Source organism: Ursus americanus, chromosome 5 (genome assembly GCF_024610735.1).
Source record: "Ursus americanus isolate L20-20 chromosome 5, mUrsAme1.1.p, whole genome shotgun sequence".
Lineage (NCBI taxonomy): Eukaryota > Metazoa > Chordata > Mammalia > Carnivora > Ursidae > Ursus > Ursus americanus.
Window position 1 is genome coordinate 28,284,552 of NC_142131.1, and position 26,667 is coordinate 28,311,218.

A 26,667-nucleotide genomic window follows, 5' to 3' on the forward strand; every position below is an offset into this window, starting at 1 on the left:
TCTGGCTGGCCTCAGCCTGACTGCAGCATGGATCTCTCAGGCGCCAGCTAAATGGCGAGAGGTGCTGCTGGTGGGGGGCGTGGAGCCAGACCTGATAGCCCCTACCCTCCTCCCTAAACGTGCTCCATGATAATCTGTCTCCTTGTTTGCTCCCCACTTCTTCCAGCGCCTCCATGGCACTGGTCCTCAGTGTAGACATAGGAGAGAGTCACCGTGATACGTGTGAAAGGTCTGTCACCACATGTTTTCCCCTCTGGCTGGAGGTGAGCCTGAAATCCTCCCCACTAGAGACATCTGCCTGCTCAGAGTCCCTCAGTGAGCCCCCAGCGCCTGCTGCAGAAAAGAGCTGGACTGGAGGCCCTGCGCAGGCCGGCCCAGCCACGTGGCCCAGCCCCATTTCCTGACCCTGCCCTCTCCTGGCTCTCGTGCTCAGCGGTGCTGTGTCCTGTCCCCAGTTGTGCCACATGCCTTCCTGCCTCCGTGCTTTTCATCACGCTGCTCTTCTTGCCTTCCTCTGCCTGCAGAAATCTGGCTAATCCCTTGAGATCGGGTTCAAGCACAACCTTCCTTGGTAAGGCCTGGCCAGCCTGGACCCCCACCACCTTTCCTGGCAGAATTGAGCACTAATTGCTTCTCCCTTGGTGCCCCTCAGCGTTTTATACGCACCCGCAGCCCATTATGACAGGCTTATGCACGCACATTTGTGTTAGATTCCAAACCTCTTAAAGCCAGGCACCTGGCCATCCGTCCATTCATCTTCGTATCCCTCCCAGCTCAGCGCCTGGAACACGGTTTGTAATTTACACATGTGTGTGTTGCGCACGCGTTACTGGAGATGGAAGCCTTCGGCGCTCATTAACATTTAGCTCTGACTAGTTGAGAAAGTCAAAGGCAGGGCAAGTGGAATTGTTCATATCTATTGATGCCTTCCTGTGTGCCCCACCTCCCTCCACGTCCAACAGAAACGTCAGCCAGGGCACCGTTGGCCCAAGCAGAGAGAGCCAGGGGGCTCTCCTGGTTTCCCTCCAGTGACACTGCAAACAGGACAGAGGCACCAGCCGATGCTGAGTGCTGAGCAGGCCTGAAGGCTGAAGTGAGATTTGTCCCTTGTGGCCTTCAAAACTATGTGGCTTTCTGAAGCTGCCTGTGGCTCCGGAAATCAGGGAAATAACTTTAATAGGAGTCCTTCTCTGTGCTGGGAGGTGTAAATGCAGCATGAAGTGAATCTTACTCCACCCAGGACAGGATGTGCTCTGTGAGCACACTGGGCTGCCCTGAGCCAGCTACGAGCACCAGGACTCTGTCCTCCCAGCCACTCAGGAGGTAAACGCGGGCTTCAGGAGAAAAGTCTTGTAAAAACCATGCAAAGGCAGACATTTGAACACTGGATGGATGTCTTTGTCTGTTCAGGGTGCCATAACAAAACACCAGAGTCAAGGTAGCTTATAAACAACAGAGAGGGATTTCTCGCAGTTCTGGTGGCTGGAAGTCCAAGTGCAGGTACCAGCACGATCAGAGCCTGGTGAGGGCACCTTCCTGACGCGTAGCTGGTGCCTTCTTGTTATGTCCTCACGTGGTGAGGGGGAAACAGATCCCTCTGGAGCTCCTTTTATAAAGCACTGACCCGTCCGTGAGGACTCCACCTTCATGACTTAAGGGTCCCACCCCTGACTACCATCATCTTTGGGGGTTAGGATCGCAGCATCTGAATTTGGAGGGGACGTAAATAGTCAGACTGTAGCACTGGGTATGCGAAGCCACGGGGGAATTATTGTTAATGTTCTAGGAAACACTGCTCATCTTTGCTCACTAAATCATTATTAATGTGATAATAGTATTGTGGTTTTTTTTTTTTTTTTAAAGAACCCTTGTCTTTTAGAGATATATACTGAAGTGTTTACAGATGAAATGTTATGATGTCTGGGATTTGCTTTGAAACAATGTGGGGAGCAGGGAAAGGCAGGGAAAGATAGAAGATTGGCTATAAGTGGATAATGGTTCCAGGTGGGTGTTGGGTACCTTGGTATTATGCTGTTATATTATGCTATTCGGTCTACTTTTCTGTGTATGCTTGGGTTGTTTTGTAATTAAGGGTTGGTTTTTTTTTTTAAGTTTTTATTTAAATTCCAGTTAGTTAACATACAGTGTAATATTAGTTTCAGGTGCACAATATAGTGATTCCATACTTCCATTACACACCCAGTGCTCATCACAACAAGTGCCCCCCTTAGTCCCCATCACCTATTTCACCCATCCCGCCCGTCCCCCTCCCCTGTGGTAACCATCAGTTTGTTCTTTATAGTTAAGAGTCTATTTCTTGGGGGATGCCTGGGTGGCTCAGTCGGTTAAGCGGCTGCCTTTGGCTCAGGTCATGATCCCAGGGTCCTGGGATTGAGCCCCACATCAGGCTCCTTGCTCAGCGGGGAGCCTGCTTCTCCCTCTGCCTGCTGCTCGCCCTGCTTGTGCTCTCTCTCTCTCTGACAAATTTTTTAAAAAAGAGTCTGTTTCTTGGTTTGCCTCTCTCTTTTTACCCTTTGTTCATTTGTTTTGTTTCTTAAATTCCCACATGTGAGTGAAATCATATCGTATCTGTCTTTCTCTGACTGACTTATTTCACTTAGCATAATACTGTCTAGCTCCATCCATGTTGTTGCAAATGGCAAGATTTCATTCTTTTTTATGGCTGAATACTAATTAAGGTTTTTTTTTAAGTATGTGGGAAAGAAGTTTATTTTGTTCTCATCCCCTCAATTCTTAGATTTGCCTCACTCAAGGTCACCTCTGAGAATCTCTTAGGGGAGAGGGTCCAAATCATTGGCATCTCCACCCCTTCAGCACCTTCAGGTTCCTCAGATATTTAAAGGGCTTTGAAAATAAGATGTTCCTCCTTACATTGGTTCCAGAACAGTGGGGGCCAGCCAGAAGTCCTGGAAAGATCTGTACTCCAAACTGTGGGCTTAGGCTACTTCTGGTTCGAAATACTTGCTTTTCCCTGCTGAGGAGTCACTGCCTCTTTGATGACAGGTTATAGAAGAAAACATACTATTTTCACTGAGCTTGTGCCCCAGGGAGCTGGCCTGGGTTCATTTTATAACAGAAGGACACTTTCATGGGGCTAACTCTACTTGGAAGCCAACTGATGAAGATGTGTTAGATGGGTTATCTGATAGAATCTAGGCACCACCAGCCAGTTTGGAATGCACAGTGTGGACAGCAGGCTCAGCACTGAATTATTTAATCTCTCAAATATTTCTGTTTTATCTCCTTCCACAGATTAGTTGTCCTGAAGTCCATTAGCTTAATGTTTTCCAGAGTAAAGCTTTCACTGGCCTCATTTCCACCACCCTCTTGTTTCCCACCCCGCCCCCCCACCCCCACCACACTCCTCCGTGGAACGCTCTGGGCTCACTTTATTGTCCTCAACCACTGCCCGTCATCATGGCCCCACTTCCTGTGCATAGCACATAGTTGTGAGAGAGCTGAGAGGAAAAATAGCTAATTGCGAGGGACAGGGAATAGAGGGGTAAGCATGGCAAGTGCAGGCCAGCTGGTGAAGTCTTAAATGGGATGATTTAAAACTTAAGAGTTGTCAGAGAGGGGCACCTGTGTGGCTCAGTCGGTTAAGCATCTGACTCTTCATTTCAATTCCGGTCGTGATCTCAGGGTTGTGAGATCAAGTCCCACATCGGTTCTGTGCTCAGTGCAGAGTCTGCTTAAGTTTCTCTCTCTCCCGCTCTGCCCCTTCCCACTGTGCATGCTGTCTCACTTTCTCTCTCTCTCTCTCTAACAAATTTTTAAAAGAAAAAAAGAGTTCTCAGGGATGCCTACCATTGTGAGGCAACATCTTGTCTAGCTTCCCATTTGTGACCCATTTTCCAGTGGCGTGACTTGGAGGAAGCTACCAGAGCCATACTTACACATTCCAGATGCCGTAAGAGCCATGGGCGATAGTGAATGAAGCAGATGATAAGTCGGGATCCAGGAGGCGCTGACAGTCGAGAATAGTGAGGCGAACCTAACAGGCTGGAAGGAAGTGGGGCAAATGTGGAGTGCTGTGCTCGCAGCCATCGGCAGACAACAGTGTGAGGAGGAATGGCAGCCCGGGAACTTACCGTGAGGCCACAATATGAGGTGGCCACACGGACCTACAAAGAATGTTTAACAGTCCAGTTACACGGATGGAAGAAGTTGGAAGCATCAGTACTGTAATGAATGCAGAGGAGGAGGGCCAGTGCAGAAACCACGTTTGGCCCGTGTAAGCTTCTGAAGGGGCCATCCCGGGACGCGTCAGCTGTTAGCGTAAAAGATGTTGCTATTTCCCTGGTGGCGCCTGATCTAGTGTGTCGCATGCAGAAGCTGATCGGCAAGCTTCTTGCTTATCAACAGCCTCATGACATCCTCCAGCTTTGAAGTTGCTGTACGTGGCCGCGGGCGCCGTGACTGTGTTGTCGTTTCTCACTTCCTCTGAGCACTGGTTCGTTTGCCTATTGCCGTCCCTTTTAGTTCTCAGTTCCACAGGAAGGTCCTAGAGAGGATGGTCAGGACAAAGGAGATTTTATAATAACAATGACAATGACAGTAACAGTAATGGCTCCCATATTTTCCCTCTATTTTGTGCCAGCTACTGGCTGGGCACTTTGCATTGGGCTATTTAATCCCCACAGAAACCCCAGGAAGGTAGGCGGTAGTATTATTCCTATTTTACAGAGAAGTAAAGTAAGTCTTAGAAGCCTGTGCCCAAGGCTGCGCAGCTGGGAAGTGGCAGAGCTGGGATTCCAGGTTCCTCCGTGGCCAGAGCCCCGGCTCTTCACTGCCTCTCGCAGCAGTGGAGAACTGCTCTTCTGAAGTGTTCCTTGCAAGCACCACGGGCATCGTGTCTGGGGGTGAACATGGGCCCGAGCTGCGGAGCTGGGCGGCGACTGGTGAGTGAGTGGGGAGGTCGGGGACAGGCAGATTACTCTGGTCAGCCCCACCAAATCGGGGGCATCCGAAGGGCCAGTTCTTCCCCGGCCATCGGCATTGGCGCAGGTAGAAACCTCCCCTCTGCGTCCTCCCCAGGATCCACTCTTGGACAGCACTTGGGTAATTAGAGCTTCCATTTCTGCTTTGGGTGTTGGTTTTAGTGTGTTAATTATCTGCCATGTCAAGAGATTTCCCTGATCCTCTGCACTCTGGTCCTGTCTTCCCAGGAGCCGTGTCACCCAGTGTGACAAGTGAGGGCAGATCTGTGATTTCCGTCTCTGCTGAGTCACGTGAAAGTTAGGCATGTCCCAGTCCCGCTGTCCTCGCTGACTTTCCCGTGGCTTTCTTCCTCTCGAGAGGCTCGTGTGATTGCCCTGACCAAGTCTCCTACCCTCCATGGCAGGTAGGGATGGAGGGGCTAGCAAGGGAAGGAATGGGGAATGAACCAATTTTGATGAAAAAAAATTCTCCCTGAGTTAGAGTGACGCTCGTTTCACTCCAGATTCTGCTCACATCTGCATGAGCAGTTACTAACCCTGAGAGATAATCTCTCCCCTGGTATTTGCTTCTTTTTGCCGGAGTCTAACGCTGCTTATATCTTATGGGAGCTCCTTGGAACTAAAGGGCATTTCTCTTTTATTCCTGAAACATTACTGGCTACAGAGTCTTCCAGCCTTGCAGGCATCCTGCTTACACTCTTGACTCCCCAGGACCGCCAGGCACCCTGACTGGTGCTCCCGCTGCCCTCCAGTGGGAGAACCGGGGCGCTGAAGCAGTGAGCCCTCACCCGGCCCAGAGCTCCTTGCCCGCGGGGAGTGAGTGGCCCTGGAGCAGTTCCTAGCACATAGTAGGTGCTCAATAAGTAGTCACCAAATGGAATGAAATCAGTTCCTAGTAGGGTACAAATATTCGTGAAAAAGATGAGTACGTGGCTGTATTCCGTGGGGGAAAGAATTCCAGTCTCTGCAGAGCTTGCATCGTTTGAACCTCCAGAAGGGATCTGGGCTGGATGACGTAGGACAGCGGCCGTAAGCAGGGGAGCAGATGTGTGATCCAAGCCCTCCAGCCAAGGAGACCGGCGCTGTGTCTGTGGGAACTTGGATGCTCTGACCTCAGGGAAGCGTGCAAGAGCAGAGGGGCCGGGGCTGGTGCAAATCCAGGGGCGCTCTCGGCTCCTGCTGGCACCCTTCGCGCCGCGCACACTTGTCTGTGCCAGCCCCCAGCTCCGACGGCTTTAATGGCCCAGTAATTATCTCTTGATCAACGGAGGCACGGATGTGTGTGGAAATCACTTTTTAGTAGCAAATATTTCTTTTGGAAAAAGCCCCAGTGAGCTGCCGGCTTTCTCTCAAGTGTTCAAAGGGTACCAGATGACTGACAGGCTAATTTAATCGTGTTAATACGAGAAGTGTCCCTGGAGCAGAGGGAAATGTATGACAGTGAATCATCAGAACCGGAGCTCCAGCTCCAACGTGTAAGTGAAAATGCTCTGCATGAGAGCAGAGGAGTCACGCAGGGGAAGGGAACATGCTTCTTGCCGGGTCCCAGGAGGCCCGCTCCTTACTTCTCTGAGGAAGGCTTTTCGTCTCATCCAGATAAGTGTTGCACTCTCAGGAGAACAGACACAACCAAGGAGGACATGGGTGTCTCTTCCCCAGGCTTACACACAGCCTCCCCCCTCTCTGACCATTCAGGGGAAAGGACCCTGGAGTTAAGATCTTCGGACATACAGGTTCACCTAAGTCCATCACGAGACGCCCCTTAGGTCCAGCAGAAGGACTGCAGGTTTTCCCTGGCCACAAATTTAAAATTATGTTCCCTCTCAGCTATCAAGGCAGCCAGAAGAGTCCAGACTTTCTTAGTAGGGTGTACTACGGAGCTGGATACCTTGGACACCAGCTAGCCGGGTCAGGGACTTACCTTCTGTTTCCTTATCTACACGAAGGGAAGCTCTGGTGACTTGATGTCTGAGGCCCCCCGGGAGCTCTAACATTCTTGATCCTGTAGCAACCATTAATTATTCTCATATTGTTTCCCTACACTGTGTTCTTCGGCAGTCACCCTGTCTGGGGTGTGAATTGAGATGTCAGTGCCATACCCAAGTGTGTGTTTCCCACAGTTGTGTCTCGGCCCGCTACTCTCTTCCTCCCGTCTGTCTCCGGTCAGATCACTGTCAGGTCTCATCAGAACCTTAGCACTCCAGGCACTCGCTTATTCAGTACTGTTTATCAGATTCCTACAGAGTGCGAGGCATTGGGTGTACAGACAGTGGCCAACGAAACAGCCACGGTCCCTGCTTTTTGGGGATCTTACACTTTTATAGGGAGACATAGTAAATAAAGAAATATATAATTGCCAATTGTAATATGGGTTATGAAAGATAAACGGGTTGACCGAATTTCATTTGGGTGGTGAAAAAAGGCTGCTCTAAGGAAGTGGTATTTGATCTGAGACCTGAAAAAGAAGTTAGGGGGGCCACCAGCCGTAGAAGGTCCTCCAGGTGGAGGGAAGAGCAAATGCAAAGATGTCTGCTGCAGGGCAGGGCCGTACAGCCCGGCGGAGCTTAGTGTGTCCAAAGAACAGAAGACACCAGCACGTGGGGAACAGGGTCGTGAGCGAGGGGCATGCGAGGAGGCCGGAGGAGGGATGGATTGGTGAAGATAATGCTGGCTACTGGAGTGGACCGAAACGACGTGCCAATCCAAGTCGCACAGGCATCGCCCGTTCAAGCAGAGAACAAAGCGGGCATCCCGAGCACCAGACAGCGCTGGTCCACGCGGTGTTCAGGGAACCACCTTCTTCCATCTCGTGGCCGCCGAGGCCGGTCTGCTTGTCTGCATGGCAGGCTGTGCACGGGAGACTTTTCTGGGCCCACGCCTGCCTGGGAGTCTGCCCTCACAGGGCTCACATTCCGCCGGCACAACCGAACAGCGAGGGAGACCACGAAACGCGGTGGGACTGTGATCGCAGGGAGACGCAGCAGGTGACGCCGGCCCTGTGGCCAGGCGACTGAAGTCAGGCGAGCTGGGGAGACACCTGCGGTAAATCCCTCACCGCGTCTACACCGACACGTCCGATTACTCATGTCTCATAGTGTCTAAACCTAGTTCACCATCCCCCTCGAAAAGGAGCCTTGCCCTCGCTTTCTTCTTCTTTCAATGGTGCCTTTCCAGACCTAATAGTCACTTTTTCTCCTGCTCTGTTGGTCACCGAGACTTTCCCTCTACCTCCCGGTTTCAGCTCCTGCCCGTTGAGGCTCATCGATTGGTCTGCTGTCCTGATACAGCATGCTCATTTGCAGTGCAGACCGTCCTCTCCCAGAGACAGCTTTTCCTAGCTGTGATGTTTTCCCAGTACCGAGTCTTCTGAGAAACTAATCACATCATAGTGAGCATGGAGATGCAGCTTCCTAAAACGTGCCTTTCATTTCTGCTCAGAAAGTTGTGCCTGGTTTCCAATTACCTGCTGAAAAAAGTTCTCACTTCTGTAGTTTGGGGTAACTGATTGAACCCATCCTTTCCAAACTCTCCATACTGTGTCCCCCCTGCAGCCAGCCAGGGTGCCTGACCGTCCTCCAGAGTCAGCACAGATTTACAGACTTCCTGCCTCGTGCTCTTCCTCTCCGTCCACCTCCCTGAACCCTACCAGTCCTTCATTGCTAGCCCTCATTCCTAAGTCTCATCTCTCCCAGGGAGCTTTCCCTTTCCCCACCAGTTAGATATAAGCTCTCTGTCTGTCTCTGGAATTCTGTGACACTCCCCAAAGTCCTTTGCACAATGGCTTACAAATGCTTGGTGCTTAGTTAATGCTTAAATCGTTTCAGTTATGTGCCACTCCCTTGGCTTTCATCATGTATTGCCTTTTATTGACATGTATCCTTCTGATTAATTATAAACTTCCTAACTAAAGATGCTTTCTCCATACCTAAAATTGTACCTGGCACATCCTCAAAAAAGCTAATTAATTACTGCTTTTCTGTAATTCTATGACACCTTGCGCAGTTCCTTCAACATAGCAGGTGTTCTAAACATTCTTGTTGGTTTCTTCTTGTTGTTCTCATATGTAATACCTTCATAAATGCACAGCTTCAGTCAGTTCAGGGGGAATGCTTTTGCTGGGAAGTCCAGCCCCATAGAGAGACGGTTGGGCAAAATCCTGGGGGGGGAGGTAGAGATTGCCAGTGACTGTCTAGCCCTCTGTAGACAGCTTCCTGTTTTGCTGCTTCTGCCCAGCTCTGGGTTTGTCGTGGGGTGTCCAGTTGCAAATACTCCCACTTCCCTATTTACGATGCTCCTTTTCCAAAAAGGGAGAAGAAGAAGGAAAAGGAGAAAAAGAAGAAGGTGTAAGAGGGGTAGGAGTGTTTCCCTGGGTATCTTTTTAAATTTCCCATGTGACAAACTATACTAGAGCCGGGAGACAGCATCAAAGCAAGCGGCCAGATTTTCAGAATTTACTCTGGCTCTGTGGGGCTTTGGTCACCTAGACTACCATCCTGCAGTAGATGAGCACCCCCCAATATGATAGGAGGCCCCTCCATTCCATTTCCAAATCTACCTGATTCTCAACATTCTGGAGTCAGATTGAAAATTCAGTTCTGTCTTGTTTTTCTCTGTACCTTAATTGGTTTTCCATATGCAGGTCTCAGAAGTGGGGTTTAACTCTGCAAATCATCCCTTCATGTGAGCGGGCTAATGCTGGTACAGGGGAAAGAGAAGTGAGAGCAATGCTTGGTGTCGAGTCCCTCCCACCTGCTTCAGGCTTCAAAGAGAGAGCAAATGGCCGATAGGGTGAGAGTGTCTCTCCAGACTGGGATGGTCAGATGCTGCCCTACTGTGAGTCACTTCCCGAATGTGTGTGGGGTCCCTGGCGGCCGGCACTCTTCAGGAAGCACTTTTGGGATTATGGATGTGACTGTTAGCCCTGGGTTTTTCAGGAGAACACTGGGGCTTCGGGAATCCCGGATGTCTGTCTGTTGGACCCGCTAATCAAGCTGCCGGCTTCCAATCAGCCTCTACAAATTCATGAGCATTGAAGGCAGGTGCTCTCTGGAACCAGATCTTCTCAAGCAGGTCTGAGGACTTGGTGGCAGGTCTTTGACGCTTCATTCTCTCTAAATCAGTTGCAGAGCAAAGACCCCATCTTTGCTTACCTTCTCAAATGTGCTTCTAGTTTTCCTTGGAAAGAGAGATGGTGTTCTGAATCCTGGTTCATGTGAGTCCCCGATAGTCTCAAAATATAAAACATCCTTCATTTCGACCAGGCTGCTGTCAAGAGTGGGGGTAGGCTAGAGAGAGTTGTCTCAAATGTTTGCTTTTTTACCTTTGCCAAGCAGCACCTTGTGGTCCTCATTTCGGTGATTATAGGGTTTGTATAACATGCTGGGGTTTGGGCTGTGGAAGAGCAGTGCTCTGGAGGGCTGTCCTTGGAGGGGTGCCAGCTGGCTTTAGCTTTCTGCGCTGTAGTTGTTGGCACTGCTGCCCCAGCCTGAGCTCCCGGGGTCGGGAAGGGCGGCATCACCAACCTGCCCAGAGAGGCCAGGCCCACCTGACAGCCGTCACAGGCTGATTCCGTGGGCAGGGCCCCCTTTCCAAAGTAAGTATTAAATTAGCATTTTTTCTTCCTTATCCAAAAAGTGTGCTCAGAGCCTAGACACGTCTTCCCTGTGCACTGGAATATGAACAGTACAACACAGGAAGAGAGAGGCCTTCAGCAAGGCATTCTGGACCATGAGGCTTTGTGGTTGGGATTTCACTAAATGCCATGTTGGGGGGCCGGGGAGGCTTTCTCCTTTCATCCCCCGCCAGAGAACAGACGACCCAGCCTGGTTCATACTCATCATCTTAATCACAGGCTGAAGATGAATATTTTTGGTTAGTTTCCCTTTTTTTATATATACACAGTACCTATTTATAGCTATTTGCTGACGGACTCTACCAATTACTTTGAAAACTTGTATTTAGAGAGAGACGAACCAAACACGTGACTGCAGAGGAGAGCCGTAGCTCTGCCTTGGGTTAGCCTGTTGTGGAGCAGGTCAGCATAGAGACGGTAGTTGGCCCGTGATGACGTCAGAGCTGGAATGATCATCTGTTATGAATTTAATTAGGGGATGATTAGAGAAAAGACACACTCTTCTGTCTTGTCTTTGTTATTACAAGCTTACTGGATCCCTTGTGCGTGTTTATTCTGGGCACGGGATGTTGCAAGCCCAGTGCAATTGCTGTCTCCACAGTCATCACTGACACCCTATTTGCCACATCCAGTGTTCTCTTTCCCTGCGTTCTCAGACTTTCCTTCTGTCTGGCAGTAACCATTTCCTCCGTGGAATATTTCCCGTGGCTTCTGAGGCATTTTCCCAATCTAACTCCTCTTCCTCAGTCTTTCGGACGTTCCTCCCCTCTGCTTCTCCTTTCAAATGTTGGTTTTCTCCAGGATTCCGTACTCTACCCCATTGTCTTCTCATTCCACATGTTTCTACCACTGTCACTACAACAGGAGGATGTGGAAATAAGGCACCCTTGGGAGTCTGGGACTTGGCCATGTGTAGGCTACAGGGAGAAGAGCTTCCTTTTTTCTTTTCTTTTTTTTTTTAAGATTTTATTTATTTTATTTTTGAGAGAGAGCACAAGCAGGGGGAGCAGCAGGCAGAGGGAGAAGCAAGGCTTCCCGCTGAGCATGGAGCCCAATGTGGGGCTCTATCCCAGGACCCTGGGATCATGACCTGAGCCTAAGGCAGATGCTTAACTGACTGAGCCACCCAGGCGCCCCCGAAGAGGAGCTTTCTATAAAGCTTCTTATGGGCAGATATGCAGGATTTCTCTGCCTGCCACCTCTACTCCTCACCCAGGGCACAGGCTGAAAAAAGGCACGGTGGCTCATGGAGGCCCCGAAAAGGAGGTGGAGCCAGAGAGAGTACATGTACTGCTGGGGGGGGGGGGGAACAAGCCGAAGCGGTTGAGGCTGTTTTGATGGTGAAGGCCAGAAACAGAAGCGGGATGTCCAGCCCCCTGTCTACAAATGCAGTATTGCAACAGGATTGAGGTGCAGTGTGAATGTGAGGCCGGACTGCTGGGCTCCGGCCCCGTGGTGGCCTAGGCAGGTCAGCCTGGGTTAGAGGCACAGAAGTTGGACAGAATGAAAAGTGATCTGGGTAGGAGATAAGATTTTGGAGCCTTGATTACCCAGGGGAATGTTGAGACTTGAACTCTTCAACATTTTAGAGATGAACAGAGAAAGGAGAAAAACCAAAGGAGGCTAAAACGCAGTCTCAGGTAGAAATGAGAGGCAGCCTGGATGGAGCACTTTCTTGGGGCCAGGCACTGTGGTTAAGGGCTCTGCCTGCCTGTTCTCATCTGGAGACTGAAAAGGAGGAAGACGTCACAGGGAGAAGAAAATTTCAAGGAGACAACCACGCCCGCTCCCCGGATCATCTCTGTCACGCTTGATCTGTCCTGTTCCCCTGTCCTTTCGAGCCCAGCTCAGTGAGCACTGCTTTCCTGATCCTTCACTCCTTTGGAATCACCTGGCACTTCATACATTTTATTCACTCAGCGCACAAATGTTTATTCCACTGTTTTAGAATTTATGGTGTTTAATGACATTATTTTATCATTATCTTTGGACTCTAGCTTATTCATTCTGAAGACTTAGAATCTAGCATGTAATCACCAGAATAAATATTTGTCTAATAGGCAAATGATTCAGCAATATAAAATAGTACATTTATTCAAGATTCAGTTTGAACCAAAGTATGAGAAGATCTCTCGACAACCCATTTTGGATAGAAATTGCTAACCTTCCTGGACATTCAGGGGCTGAGGATTCATTGAATGGTTGTTTTCTGTTGTTTGGGTTTCCGGTGCTCAATTGACGGTTGTGGCCGATGCCAGACATTAACCAACTGTTGGGGTTCCCTCCAACACAGGCACACACATTCTCTGAATACTTATTATGCACAATTCAATAATGATTAACATTTGAACTCTGTCAAGGCTGAGCAAGCCACATCAAAGCTCTTTTTTCATTAGGACTTTAAAGATATCAAATATGGACTGAATGAGTAGGTGTTGGAGAAACTGACTTTGTAAACTGAAAATCATAAGCCCAGATTCATTTGAAATATGTCATGCAGAGTGCATATATAAAAATTACGAGCATTTTGATTTTTCCCTTGTAGGTAATAAATAACATCTGTAATATTCCTCCTCACCTTTTTCTGATTAGCTTTATGTCTGGCATATTTTCCCCAACACTCCTGTTTCGTGTTGCAAGGATTTCGCCAGGGAGAGACAGGATTCTGAAGTAGGGTGGGTGTCACAGAAAACTTGCAGCAATCAGGTTTAAGTCCAGAAATAAGGGGCAGGATGAGCTTGGTGCGGAATCTTTAATGCCTCTGTATGTTACCTTTCTCCGGGGTACATACCAGCAGAGCTGCACAGACCCTAAGGGATGGGAGTACCCCTGAAGGGCAAAGGGCATGTGGCCCACAAACCAGCTCCGCCATACCCCAGTGCCGGCGTGGCTCCCTAGGTCCCCTCACTCTGCACCTGTGCCCACATGGGGGCATCCAGCAGAAGGCCCTGGGCCACTGGCTTTCACCCTGGGGACCATGGAGCCCGAGGGGTCCTCTCGGGACTGCAATGGCGAATCCAGGTGGAGGTTGGACAACTCTGCTTTTAGCTGTTTTATACGATGGGCAGCCGCATACTATTTGTTTGGAGGGGAGAGCTGTGTCAAGACCGCTGCAAGTACAGTGGGTGCTGCTGCTGAACATGGGGGTTTCAGGTCACTGAAGGCGAGAGACGGCAAGTGCTGAGCTGTGCTGGGCTCAGGGAGCTGTAGTTAAGTCTTGAGGTGGCTGTGGGGGTCAGGTGATCCCAGTGTGCAGCCAGAATTGGGAATCCCTGACCTATTTCACTCTGTTTTCACCATTTGAGCCAGACATCTGGGTTAGCATACATAATTTAGGTGGTAGTGCCATGTTGTTTTTTTCCACACAATTTTCTTTTTTCATTCGTTTTAAAACCACTGTATTATTTTTTTGAAGATTTTTATTTATTTATTTGAGAGAGAGAGTGCACATGCGTGCACAGGGGAGGAGGCAGAGGGAGAGGGACAAGCAGACTCCACGCTGAGCACAGAGCCGGACTCAGGGTTCGATCTCACGACCCTGAGATCATGACCTGAGCCAAAGTCAAGAGTCAGATGCTGAACTGACTGAGCCACTCACACACCCTTTCCTGAGAGAAATCACTTTATTTAGATATGATTGACATACAAAAAGCTGTGCATATTTAATATTTACAACTTGGCAACTTGATAAGTTTTGAGTCCATTGCTACAATCTGTGTCATATACAAACTCCAGAAGTTTCCTTCCACCCTGTTATTATTTTCTTATGTGTCTATGTGTATATAGAACACTTAACATAAGATCTACCCTCTTAGCAAGTTTTTAAAGATACCTTATGATATTAACTGTGCTGGACAGTAGAATTCTAGGACTTATTCATCTTACAGAACTGGAGCTCTGCCCTTTCACCACCCCATTTCCCTGCCCCCCTCTTCCCCACAATTTTCTAATATCTTGTTCCTGTAGCAGCTGGTCCAGGTTTCACGGTTGTTATAGGTTTGGGCAGCTGACCATGCCTTGATTTTGATGTCTGTCAATCAAAGGCCATCGGTTGAACCTAAACTGAAATGATTTCTTTCAGTTGGTCAATTAGTTTATCCATGTACCAGTGGTATGGCAACTGCTGTGGAATTCAAGAGACTTGTATTTTTATATTTACAATGCAAAGAATGCCCACCACCCCCCCCCAGGATCTCATTCCATCTTCACAATTGTCCTGTGAGGTAGGCATTATTTTTCTCCTCATTTTACATACAAGGAAACAGGAATTCAGAGGGGCTAAATGACTTAATGGATTATTCCTTCTAAACGCTATTAAAATGCACAGTGGTTTCTCAGAGTTCCTTCTCAGAACTAGTGAGTAATAGTAGAGGGAATGCTGCTGGTAAATTCCTAGCCATTCTGTAAATCCCAGCTCGAGAGCTGCCAGAGCCATACCTATGGCTGGTCAGGGCTTTTTCCATCTCTGAAAATTGAATAAAAGCTTCAGTAAAGCATCAGCTCAGGGTGTGGGGTTCTAGCTCGTGTTTTATTGGGAACTATTTTTAGAGGAAGAACTTCTATTTTTAGGTCTAGAATGACTTTCTTTTTTTTATAATAATTTTTTATTATATTATGTTAGTCACCATACAGTACATCCCTGGTTTTTGATGTAAAGTTCCATGATTCATTACTTGCGTATAACACCCAGTGCACCATGCAATACGTGCCCTCCTTACTACCCATCATCAGCCTATCCCAGTTTCCCACCCCCCTCCCCTCTGAAGCCCTCAGTTTGTTTCCCAGAGTCCATAGTCTCTCATGGTTCATTCCCCCTTCTCTTTACCCCCCCCTTTCTCCTTCCCTTTCTTCTCCTACCGATCTTCCTACTTCTTATGTATCAAGACGACAATGAACATATTTGCATCTGGATACGTAAGCCCTTACCACACAGCGAGATGAGAGGTAGCCTGCAGGATGCGTCAAACCCTGAGCACACTAGAGATCTGATCCATGTGTACCACCCGAGCGCCCATCTGGAGGGGTGCAAGTGCGTGGTGGAGGGCGCGCAGGCCGGCGGTGGGGCTCAGACGCGCTGGCACAAGAAGGACCTTTACTGACTTGAACTGCCCTTTGATTTGGGGGTCCTTTGAATTTTTCTTGAATTGAGCCGTGAAGAAATTGGCCAGCCAGTCAAATGTTGAGTGTAAATGAAACTTTGGTGTTTTAATTATGAGGCACATTTGGCTCATGTAATAAACTAACAAATTTGCCTGTTCGTTAAAAATAAACCTGACAGGATTCCATATTTAAAAATACCTTGATCACCAAATATCTGGGAAAGCTGGGGGTTTTCCCCACTTAGCTCAAGTGAGTACGTTTTGCTGGAAGTAAAACTGTGTTTGCCATGAAAGCACGAAGGTGGCCTCCCAGCAGCAAGAGAAGAAAATGGGTCATTAGAGGTAGAATAAAGTTTTAGGCTAGTCTTTGTAAATTATAAACATGATCAAAACCAGAAAGGGCTCAGTAGAAATGCAAGGCAGCCCACGCAGCAGGGCAGAAAAGGGACTAAAGCCTAACGTAGAAAATTAAAGCTTCACTATGAATGCTTTCTCCACCTAACCCTGTTCAGATTCCGGAACACGTGCGTAGGGGAGCAAATACAGGTCGTCTCCAGACCCAGACCAGAGAAGTGGTTTGTTTGATTTGAACTTTAGAGTAGGGTGGTCTTTTGTTGTTTTTTTTTTTCTGGAATAATAATGACTTCTGCCTACCTTTCTCCTATTTGTAAGGTCTTCAGTAAAAGAGGATATAAAAGAAAAAGCCTCTATTATATTGATAATAGCTACCATTCAGTGACCATCATTACCAGCCATTATTACCTATTTCATAGAGCTCTTGGAAGGATTAAATGAGTTAACATACATGGAACACTTAACACAGCATTTTATAAGCATGTAGTGAGTGCTTTTAAGTAGCGTTATTACCTTTAATGTTGACAATGTTGATAATAGTCTTAAAAACACCAGATGCTGTGCTAAGCACTGGCTATGCCCTCTCTCACCTGCTGTTACTATGTTACTTTTATATAGTTCATTGAGGCATACGGAGTTAGAAAAGTTGCCCAAGATTGCACAATGCGCATCAAAACCATTTATTGTGCACTTACTCTATGCCGATGTAGTGCTAATGAACATTTTCAGTGTATCTGCACATTTAGGCCACACAACAGTCCTATGAAATAAATGACATTTTCCTCATTTTACAGATGAAGGAATGTAGGTCTGGGGAGATCAGCTAACCCCTAAGCGTACACAGCCAGTGAATAATGGAGCTGAGATTCGAACCCAAGCAGTCCTGCTCCAGAAGGGCCTGCTGTGTGCGGCGGAGCACTGCGGCCTTCTGGGAGAGGGGTGGACAGGGACCTCTCTGCAATGGCAGAGAGGGGTGGGCAGGGACCCTCTCCTGGTCCTGACTGCCCTCCGTTACAGTGCTCTCCTGCAGGCTCACAACTTTAACTCTTCCCAAGCCTCATTCTCCAGCCACACCCAACGCCTCCTTGAACAACATCCCAGAGAGGAAGAGACCCAGACCATCCCCTTCACCCCTGCCCTGATGCTTGGGACTCCTCCCTACCCGGCCTCATTTTCTCTAGCCATCAAAACGTTGCTTTCGACGAACGTTCCTCTTACTTGCAAGTCGCTAACATGTTTATTTTTTTTAAGCCTTGTATAGTTAAAAGCCTCCAGGGTTATACACCAAAAGGTTAACATCAGCTAATAAATTTAGAGATAGTTTAAATTTTCCGGTTTATATGTTTTTGTGTTTCTAACTTAAATGCAAGAAACATATAAATTACGTAGAAAAATAATGTATTTTATATAATATACTCATAGACTGTATTGGACAGTAGTTTCCAAAGAGTGATGAGGAGGCATTCATTGTGCAGTCAAGGGAACAAGGTTGCCTTTCATAAACACTGGAAGATTAGAAGTATCCCCTGGCATCACTCCCTTCCCCATTTGATGAGTCCATCACACATCACTAATCAGTATCTTTCCAATTGAAGTTCAGCTGCAGATCCTTTTTTCAAACAAAAATGTGGAGAAGTATAATATATTTAGCAAAAACTACAAATTCTTCCTTAAGGGTTAACCAGCACTAATTGAAATGAAGACAGGGAACCTGGACCCTGCCCCCCTAACTCACTGTCCCAAAGACAACTCCCAAGGTGCTTCTGGAACCCCTTCTGGCTCTGGAGAATACATCCTCTGCTGAAAACCATGGACCCACCTCATTCTAGAAGCTCGAACTCCTTCAGATTTCCAGAGGTTGCTCAGATAAGGAGTTCTATAAGTTTACTACATATCATGTAAGACAGTGATTTCTTTCATTTGCCCAAAAATTTTTTGCTAATCTCCTTTTTTATATCCAATATCAGTACACATGACCGGTCCATCTTATGACTGAGTATGTCTGTCTGGCCAGAAAGTTCTATCTCAGGGGTGGCTGTCAGTTCTGAAGGAAAGAAAGATTTGTTTTTTGTTTGTGCTTCTCTTCAAACCCCTCGTTTCTGCCCGAGGTTAACAAATCTCCGTCACGCTGTTTGCCTGACTCTCGGAACGGGCTAGAAACCACCGAATTTTATGCTCTAAAGGGCTGAGTTGTGTCATATGTGAATAGTATCTTAATAAAGCTATTAGAAAAAGAAGTTTACTTTTTTAAAAGTATTTAAATTCCTCTCGTGCCTCCCCGTTGATGAGAAGAAAAGTGCTAGTTCCTCGGGCTGGCTTTTCGCTCCCCCGAGGCTGCTTCACTGCCTACCATCCGCCTGGCCTAGGCCTCGACAGCACTTGCCCCCCTGGCCTTCCGAGGCGCTCCATCGCGGAGACTGCTGCTCTCATTCTTCGGGCTGAAAGTGCCTTCACCTTCTGTTTGTCCAACTTTCGGTCATCTGCTGTTTCAGTGAGCATCGTCCAGTGCTGTCGCTGATGTGCCTGGGCACGGGGTAAGGCCTTGGGATTATACGGCTAAAGCAGAGCCAGGCCATACCCTCCGTTGCTTGATGCCGGGAGAGGGCTGGAGTGGTGGGTAAGAAAAAGGCGCAGCTTCCAGGTCTTATCCGAAGTCCCACTTTCTTCGTCTCTCCTTCCTGGGGGCCTCAGCCTGTATCGACGTCTTCCTACCGTGACCTTTTGTAATATTTAGTGTCTGACCTTCATGGTATTCTTCCTGGTATGGTTCATTCAGCCATTTCATATGTAACGTACACTTGCAAATACACAGCTCCCTTGTAGATGCTTTTCTATTGCGGCTGTAACAAATTATCACAAACTTCGTGGCTCAAAAGAACGCAGACCTATTGTCTGACAGTTTTGTTGGTCAGAAGTTCGGTCTGGGTCTCACAGGGCTAAGGTCAAGATTTCAGAAGTGCTGAATTCCCTTCCAGAGGGTCTAGTACAGAATCCATTTCCTTTGCCTTTTCCAGGCTCTGGTGGCCACCCTCATTGCCTAGCTCACGGCCCCTCCTCCATCTTCAAAGTCAGCAACACTGCCTCTCGGACCCATCTTGCTCTGACCGAAGTCGGGAAGGAGTCCCTGCTTTTATGGACTCGTGTTAGATTGGGCCCGCTCAGATAGCAGGAGATAACCCCCACATCTCAAGCTCCTTACCCTTAGACATATGTGCAAAGTCTCTTTTGCAATGTAAGGTAACAAACATCCCACAGATGCCAGGGAGGTTAGGATATGGACATCTTTGGGAGTCACTATCCTGCCTAGCACCCCATTTTATACTTCTTTGTATTGCATGTGAAATGGATAGAAAAAGATACAATATGCAAACACTAACACTAATGATGACAGCTAATAATCTGTACATCAGACAAAGTAGACTAAAAGGGGAAGGCATTGTTGGAAATAAAGAGAAGCTTTTCAAAATTACAAAAACAAGAATCAGCCAGAAAATTACAATGCTTCCAAATGGGTAAGCCCTTAATAATATAGTCTCAAAAAATAACAAATTCTCAGTCGCAGTAAGAAATTTTCTACATAACTCTCTCAGTAACTATTAGAACAAGCAAACAAACCAAAAAGTTAGTACAGATGTAAAATATTTGAACAGCATAGTTAACAACTATGATATGTTTGGATCACTGCACCCAACAACTTGAGAATACATGTTCTTTTTTCAACTAAGAATGGAACATTATACAGTTGACCATATACTGGGCCATAAAGCAAGTGGAAACACATTTCCAAGGATTTAAACCATATATAATACATCTAACATGGTTCTAAAGTTAGAAGTTTATTTTTTAAAAATCCATGGATCTATTTTTCTAATCATAATGGAATTAAACTGGAAATTAGTAACAAAAGGATAATAGGAAATTCTCAAATATTTGGGCATGAAGAGATACACTTTTGAACAATCCATGAGTCAGAAGGGAAATCACAATGAAAATTTGAAAATATTTTGATCTGAATTACAAAGGTGCATATTTAAAACTTGCATGATAAAAAGAAATTGGTGCTTGGATGAAAATTTCCAGTATTAGATGTATATATCAGAAATGAAAAAGTTCTGAAAATTAAGTACTTAGGAAGTTATAAATAGAAGAGCAAATTAAGGGGCGCCTGGGTGGCTCAGTCAGTTAAGCATCTGACTCTTGATTTTGGCTTGGTCACGATCTCTGGTTCGTGAGATGGAGCCCCAAGTCGGGCTCTGTGCTGGGCAAGGAGCCTGCTCAAGACTCTCTCTCTCCTTGCTCCTTCTGCCCCTCCCCCCCCCCCGGAGAAGAAGGAGAAGGAGAAGGAGAGGAAGAGGAAGAGGAAGAGGAAGAGGAAGAAGAAGAGTAGCAAATTAAGCCAAAAGGAAACAGAGGGAAGGAAATAATAAAGAGAAGAGGCAAAATTATGAAATAGAAAACAAACATACTACAGAGAGGGACTGTTGGTAAAATCTTGGTTTGAAAAGACTAATAAAATCAATTAACCTTTAACAAACCTTATCATGGGGAAAAAAGTGAAAAGCACACGCTGCCAATATCAGGAATGAAAAGATACTACTACAGATGCTGCAGACATTAAAAAAGATAATATGGAGATGAAAATTTGTATGAACTAGACAAATCCCCAATAAAATACACTTTACCAAAACTAAGAAAAAGAGAAATAGAAGATCTGAAGAGTCCCGTATCTATTCAAGAAATTAAATTAATAAATAACCTGCCCACAAAGAGAACTCTAGGCCCCCACTGCTTTACAGATGAACTCTTGCAAATATTTAGGAAGTAACATCCACCTTACACAAATTCTTCAGGGAAGACTTTCAATTCCTTTTATAGGACCAGTATAACCTTCACTCAAAAACATGATAATATTCCAAGAAAAAAATTAATAGAGCAATTTCTCTCTTAAGCATAAGTGCAAAACCCCTAAACTAAATGTGAATCCAGTAATATATAAAAACGACAAGCATGATGAAAAGGGGTTTATTCCATAAATGCAAGGTTGGTTTGGCATTTAAGAATCAATAAATATAATCCATTGTTTTAAAAGATAAAAAAGAATAATTATGTGATATTTTCAGATGCAGAAAAAATATATGGTAAAATTCAACATCCATTTATGATTAAAAAAACTTAGTGAATTGGGAGTAGAAAGGATCTTCTTTAATCTGATAAAGCATAGCTACAAAATTTTTATATTGATATCATACTTAACAGTAAAATATTAAAAGCTTTTCCCCTGAAATCAGGAGTGAGATAGGAATTCTCATTATCACTACTTTTATTCAAATTTATACTGGAGATTTTGTCCAGTGTCGTAAGGTAAGAAAAAGGAAACTAAGAGATATAATATGGGGGAGAAGCCAATGTCATTATTTGCAGATGACATGACCGGTTGCATAGATAATCCAAAGACTCTGTAAACATAGGATCAGAATTAACAAATGAATTTTGCGAAGTCACTGGGAACAAAGTCAGTATCTAAAAAAGCCAGTTGTATTCTTTTTTTTTTTTTAAAGATTTTATTCATTTATTTGACAGAGAGAGACAGCCAGCGAGAGAGGGAACACAAGCAGGGGGAGTGGGAGAGGAAGAAGCAGGCTCATAGCGGAGGAGCCTGATGTGGGGCTCGATCCCATAACGCCAGGATCACGCCCTGAGCCAAAAGCAGACACTTAACGACTGAGCCACCCAGGCACCCCCCAGTTGTATTCTTATATACAACATCCAGAGTATGAAATATATTTTTAAATGTTGTTTATAGTAGTATTAAAACACATTAACCAACTAGGAGTAAACCTAAGAAAAGGCATGTAAGACCTCTCCACAGAAAATCATAAACTATTATCAAGAAAAGATACAGGGATCCACCACATTCATGAATTGTAAGTCTCAGTATTTTAAGACAGCAGTACCGCAAATTGCTCCCTGGAGTCAACCCCATCATAATCAATATCCCAGCAGCTAGTCTGTGAAATTTAACAAGCTACTCCTAAAATTTATATTGAAAATGCAAAAGGCAATAATGATGAAATCAGTCTGGAAGAACAACAAAGTCGAGCACTTACACAAGCAGGTAGAAGAACACATGATAAATCTACAGTAATCGAGATAGTGGGGTATTAGCATAAGGATAGACAAATACACCGGTGGGACAGACTAGAAACTCTAGAGCTTGGCTGTCCAATGCAGTAGTCACTCGTCACATGTGGCAGCTTATGTTTAAATTGATTTCCTCAGTTGCACTCGCTGCATTTCACATGCTCAGTAGCCCCGTGCAGCAAGTTGTTGGTGCGATGGACAGCACAGACAGAGAACGTTCCTGTCACTAAGAAAGTTCTCTTGGACCACGCTGCTTCAGAGACAGACTCAGCACAAATGGAAATCAGATGTTTGACAGAAGTGTCCCTGCAGAGGAGTAGAAAAGAACAGTCTTTTCAACAGTCTTGGTCAGATGATAGCCATCTTTGAAAAATGAATCTCGGGTCCCACCTCACTTCACACACAGAAACCAATTCCCTGTGGGTTCTGAGTCTGAGTGCTAGAGGCTGTGGAACTTTCACGTAAGGGAAACATCCGGCAATGAAAATGAACGAAGTGCTGGCAACAGGCTGAGCCCCAACACCAAGGGTGAACCCCACCAACATTATGAGATCAGTTGGAGCCAGAAAGAAAAAAGAACATGCTGTATGGTTTCCATTTACACCAAGTTGAAAAGCAGGTGGAAAGAAGTCTGCTGTCGGATAGCAGCTACGTTTGAGAGGAGGGTGGAGCGTGGAGGCTGCCCACGCGGGCTTCCGAAGTCCTGGTAATGTCCGGTCTGCTGAGTGGGCTGCGTCTGCGGAGTGTCCTGTCTTCATCAGTGCCTTCTGCGCACTTCTCTCGATGGGTGTTACTTAAAAATGTTTCTTAAAGCAACGCTTGGATTGACATGGAAAAACAAAGATCATTCTTGCTGACTGAATGATGTTTAAAAAATGAAGATTCTGTCTAAAATGTTTAGATAGGCAACAATTTTAAGTGTGAGAGCATCAGGTACAGGGTATGCAGAAAGGGAGACATTACTGATAGGAGGGCCGTTAGGATGTGTTGTTAAGTTGGAAAGGTGCGTACCTTGCAACCAGACAGTTTTGCTTCTAGACACCAGACCTAGAGAAACTCTTGCTCGTGTGCACAAGGAGACGTGGGCAACAGTGCTCGTTGCAGGAGAGTTTATACTAGGAAAGAAAAAAAAAGAATAATTGAATTAACCAAAATGCCTAACAGAAAAATGGATAAATAAAATGTGATTTTTTTTTTTATATAGTGAAATGCTAAACAGTTAAAAGGAATGCATACACGCAAACAAAACTCAGAGCTCTAAAAATACTGTAGTGGATGAAAAAAGCGAGTTGCAGAAAATGTATAGCATAACATATACATGGACATTTTTAAAGTGTAAAACGGGTCTGGATATTATTCTCTGATGCACACATATGTCACTCTATTTTTAAATGGCTGCAGGATACACTGTGCACTGAAAGCGTGATAGCAGCGGCCTCGGGGGAGTGGGGAGGGGACCGAGATTGAGGATGGGGACAAATCGTCACATGGAAACTGTCCCTTCATTTTCATTATTCTGTTTCTCTCTCTCTCTCTTTTTTTTTTAAAGCAAACATGACAAAATGTTAACATTCTAGGTGTTGGTCACAGGATGTTAGATTATTCCTTGTAATTTTCTCTTTGTTTAATTTCTCAATAAGAAAAAAACAGAATTGACATAATAGCACCTTCCATCATTTAGTCTTAGACTTATTTATTGTTTAGGTATTTTATGTTCCTGTTTGTTTTAAGAAAAAAATGTATATAAATATAAGTTTAGCTGAGACAGCTACATTTCCTCTCTTTGTTTATGCTTGCAAAGCACACTTGTTTGATTTAACGTTCTCTGATATCAAAATGTGTCCTTTCTGGAAGCTTGTGAGGAGTACATCATGAGGGCTCACAGCCCCACTACAGCCTGTGTATTAGGAACGCATTTCCTATGATAGACATCCTCTGTGCCCCGATCTCGGCAAGCATCCGATCGTATCGGAGCCAAGATACCCACAAGCAGGCAGAGAGACAAGAAGTCAAAAAGATCTGCTAACGATTTGTTGATACGTGACTGTGAAGACAGAAGGTCTGAAACCACCCATGTTTATTGGCTCTGTCTCCAGTATGTCCTTCCCGGGTCATTTGTACAGGATGGACCAGAAGAACGGGACCCTGCCTTTTCCCTCATGGACAGTGCTTCCCACAGGAAGAGCAGCAGCGCAGGAGTCCAGCTCTGGCAGGGAGGAGGGCAGTCTCAGAGTCTTTATGCCAGGACGGTGGACACATGGGCCGGCCGCCATGGTGGAGAGAGGATTGTTCCTAATGCATCACACACACCCACACAGCTATTCCCCTTAGGCAGGTGGTCTGGCAGACTTTGGAAGTACGCCCAAGGTGACTGCTGTGACCATGTTTGGTTGACAGGTAAATGTAGGCTGAAAACAGACTAGATGTTTTAAACTAGATATTTTAAACATGCACAGGTGAGGTGGGGGCCTCCATACCTTGTCCTCACAGATACACCAGGGTCTCTGTTTTAAGGATTTTATTTATTTATTAGAGAGTGAGGAGAGAGCACAGCAGGGTGAGGGGCAGAGGGTGAGGGAGAAGCAGACTCCCCACTGAGTGGGGAGCCCAACATGGGGCTCCATTCCAGGACCCAGAGATCATGACCTGAGCCGAAGGCAGATGCTTGACTGACTGAGTCACCGGGGCGTCCCTCCACCAGGGTCTTTAACTTGAGTAGAACTCGGTTCTCTCTTGCAGCACCTTATTCACTCCTGACATGCAGACCACAGAGGGAGTTGTCCAAAAGAAGGAACCGAGCATGCTCATTTCAGACTTTTTGTCTGTCTAATTTTGGGGCCAGCCTGCTCCCAGGATATATGCAAGCACTCCGGTCTGCTCTCAGCTCTGAGGGAGCCCAGTGGTGTCCAGCATGATCAGTGATGGGTGGTTTAGTCTTTCTAAGTCAAGGGTCAGTTAGTAGAAAGGCCTCTCTGCCACAGATCTGAAGCTATCTTCTCTCCAATCAACTTTATCGATAACAAAGGCAATATTTTTAGCTCCAAAAGTCTGGTCTTCACCTTTCAATTGGTTCCAAATTCAAGAAGGTGGGGGAGTAGGTACTATTAATTGCTCCCCTCAAAAACCTAATAATCAATTAGTATAAGACCCCAAGATGATAAAATAATGTAATCCATGATAATAACCAAGAATTTGTATAACCAATTCATTCTTACACCCATAATTATCCTGTTTGAATAGTTAACTGAGCATTGCTCAGTTACTTTTAGATTTCATCAGTGCGGTTAAACAAAGATAGTACTATTGATCATGGCGTGATTCAACTTTCATAGCTTGAGACAGACTCCATTAAAATGTACGTGTTATAATCCATTTCATTATCTACATAAGTGTAAGTATATATAGAAAATGTATTCACCAAAACGATCATTGAACAGCAGAAAGAAAAAAGGCACACATAGAAAATAAGCTACACGGCTCTAACAGAACACTGTTCTGCATAGGGCCAGCTGGACATTGGCAGAACATAGTGATTTTAAGGGTGAATTAGTGTTCTAATCTCGTTGGGATTCCCTTTATATTTTGGTGGTTTATGACTGATGTTTAATGGAACTAGAGCTTTCTGTTTATATGTAAGAGAAGATTCATTTCTGTGGTGGGATACACAGTTACCCTCCAGCGTTGAATAAAAGCTACCGTTCTACAAGGAGGATATTAAATGTTGATTTATAACGACACGTTTCAATAACAGTGATCTGATGCTTCCACACTGTTTCTTCCCAGGTCCTGGGAAGAGCCTGGCTCCAGCAAAGGATGATTCTTCTCATCCAGAATATTTCTCCTTCAACACATCTCTCCATGCTGCAATTAGACACAGGAATTGGAAACTTCTCACTGGCTACCCAGGTAGAATGCTGAGCATTTCCCCCCAGAACAGCGAGGAAAACTTTACCAAAGTGGCAACTGCCTATTGCTGAACATACCTCTGGGGCTATTGAATGGGAAAAAATGGTTTGATCGACTGTCCTGACAAAAGAAGGCTGAGAATTAACTGTAGGTGGGGGAGAAAGCAATGCCACTCTAATGTGTCACGGAAAAGAAGGCTTTCAGAGATGTGTGTTGTTGAGCCCAGCACGTCTAGTTAGCAAGGAGAATCTCTGAAAGCTACATCCTCAACCAGTTGCGTAGCCCAGGGAGGTGGTTGCTTCCCCTGAGCACATTCTCTAAAAGTGACGTCTTTCACGTAGTTTTAAAATGTGGGGTGTGATGGCTAAGACTGTGACGCCGTTAAGCTGTGTTTATAATGATGACAGTCTTGGCATTTGTGGCAGGACAATTCTTCTTTGTCTTGTAGCGTCGTGCCATGTATTGCGGGAGACCTTAGCTTCCCTGGCCCATGAACACTGTATGCCAGTAGCAGCTCCCCTAAGTCACTGTGACAACTGAAAATTTCCCTGCCCCCGCCCCCACCCGCACGCAC

General features: G+C 46.0%; 1 protein-coding gene across 1 annotated transcript in view; it reads left to right on the forward strand.

Moving 5' to 3' along the window:
* The window catches only part of ARSB (arylsulfatase B), a 157,773-nt gene that overhangs the window by 128,079 nt on the left and 3,027 nt on the right, over window positions 1–26,667 (forward strand). Inside the window, exon 7 of the mRNA XM_045796411.2 lies at window positions 25,971–26,093. Coding sequence (XP_045652367.1) covers window positions 25,971–26,093 — 123 coding nt within the window. The remainder of the gene's footprint in view (window positions 1–25,970; window positions 26,094–26,667) is intronic.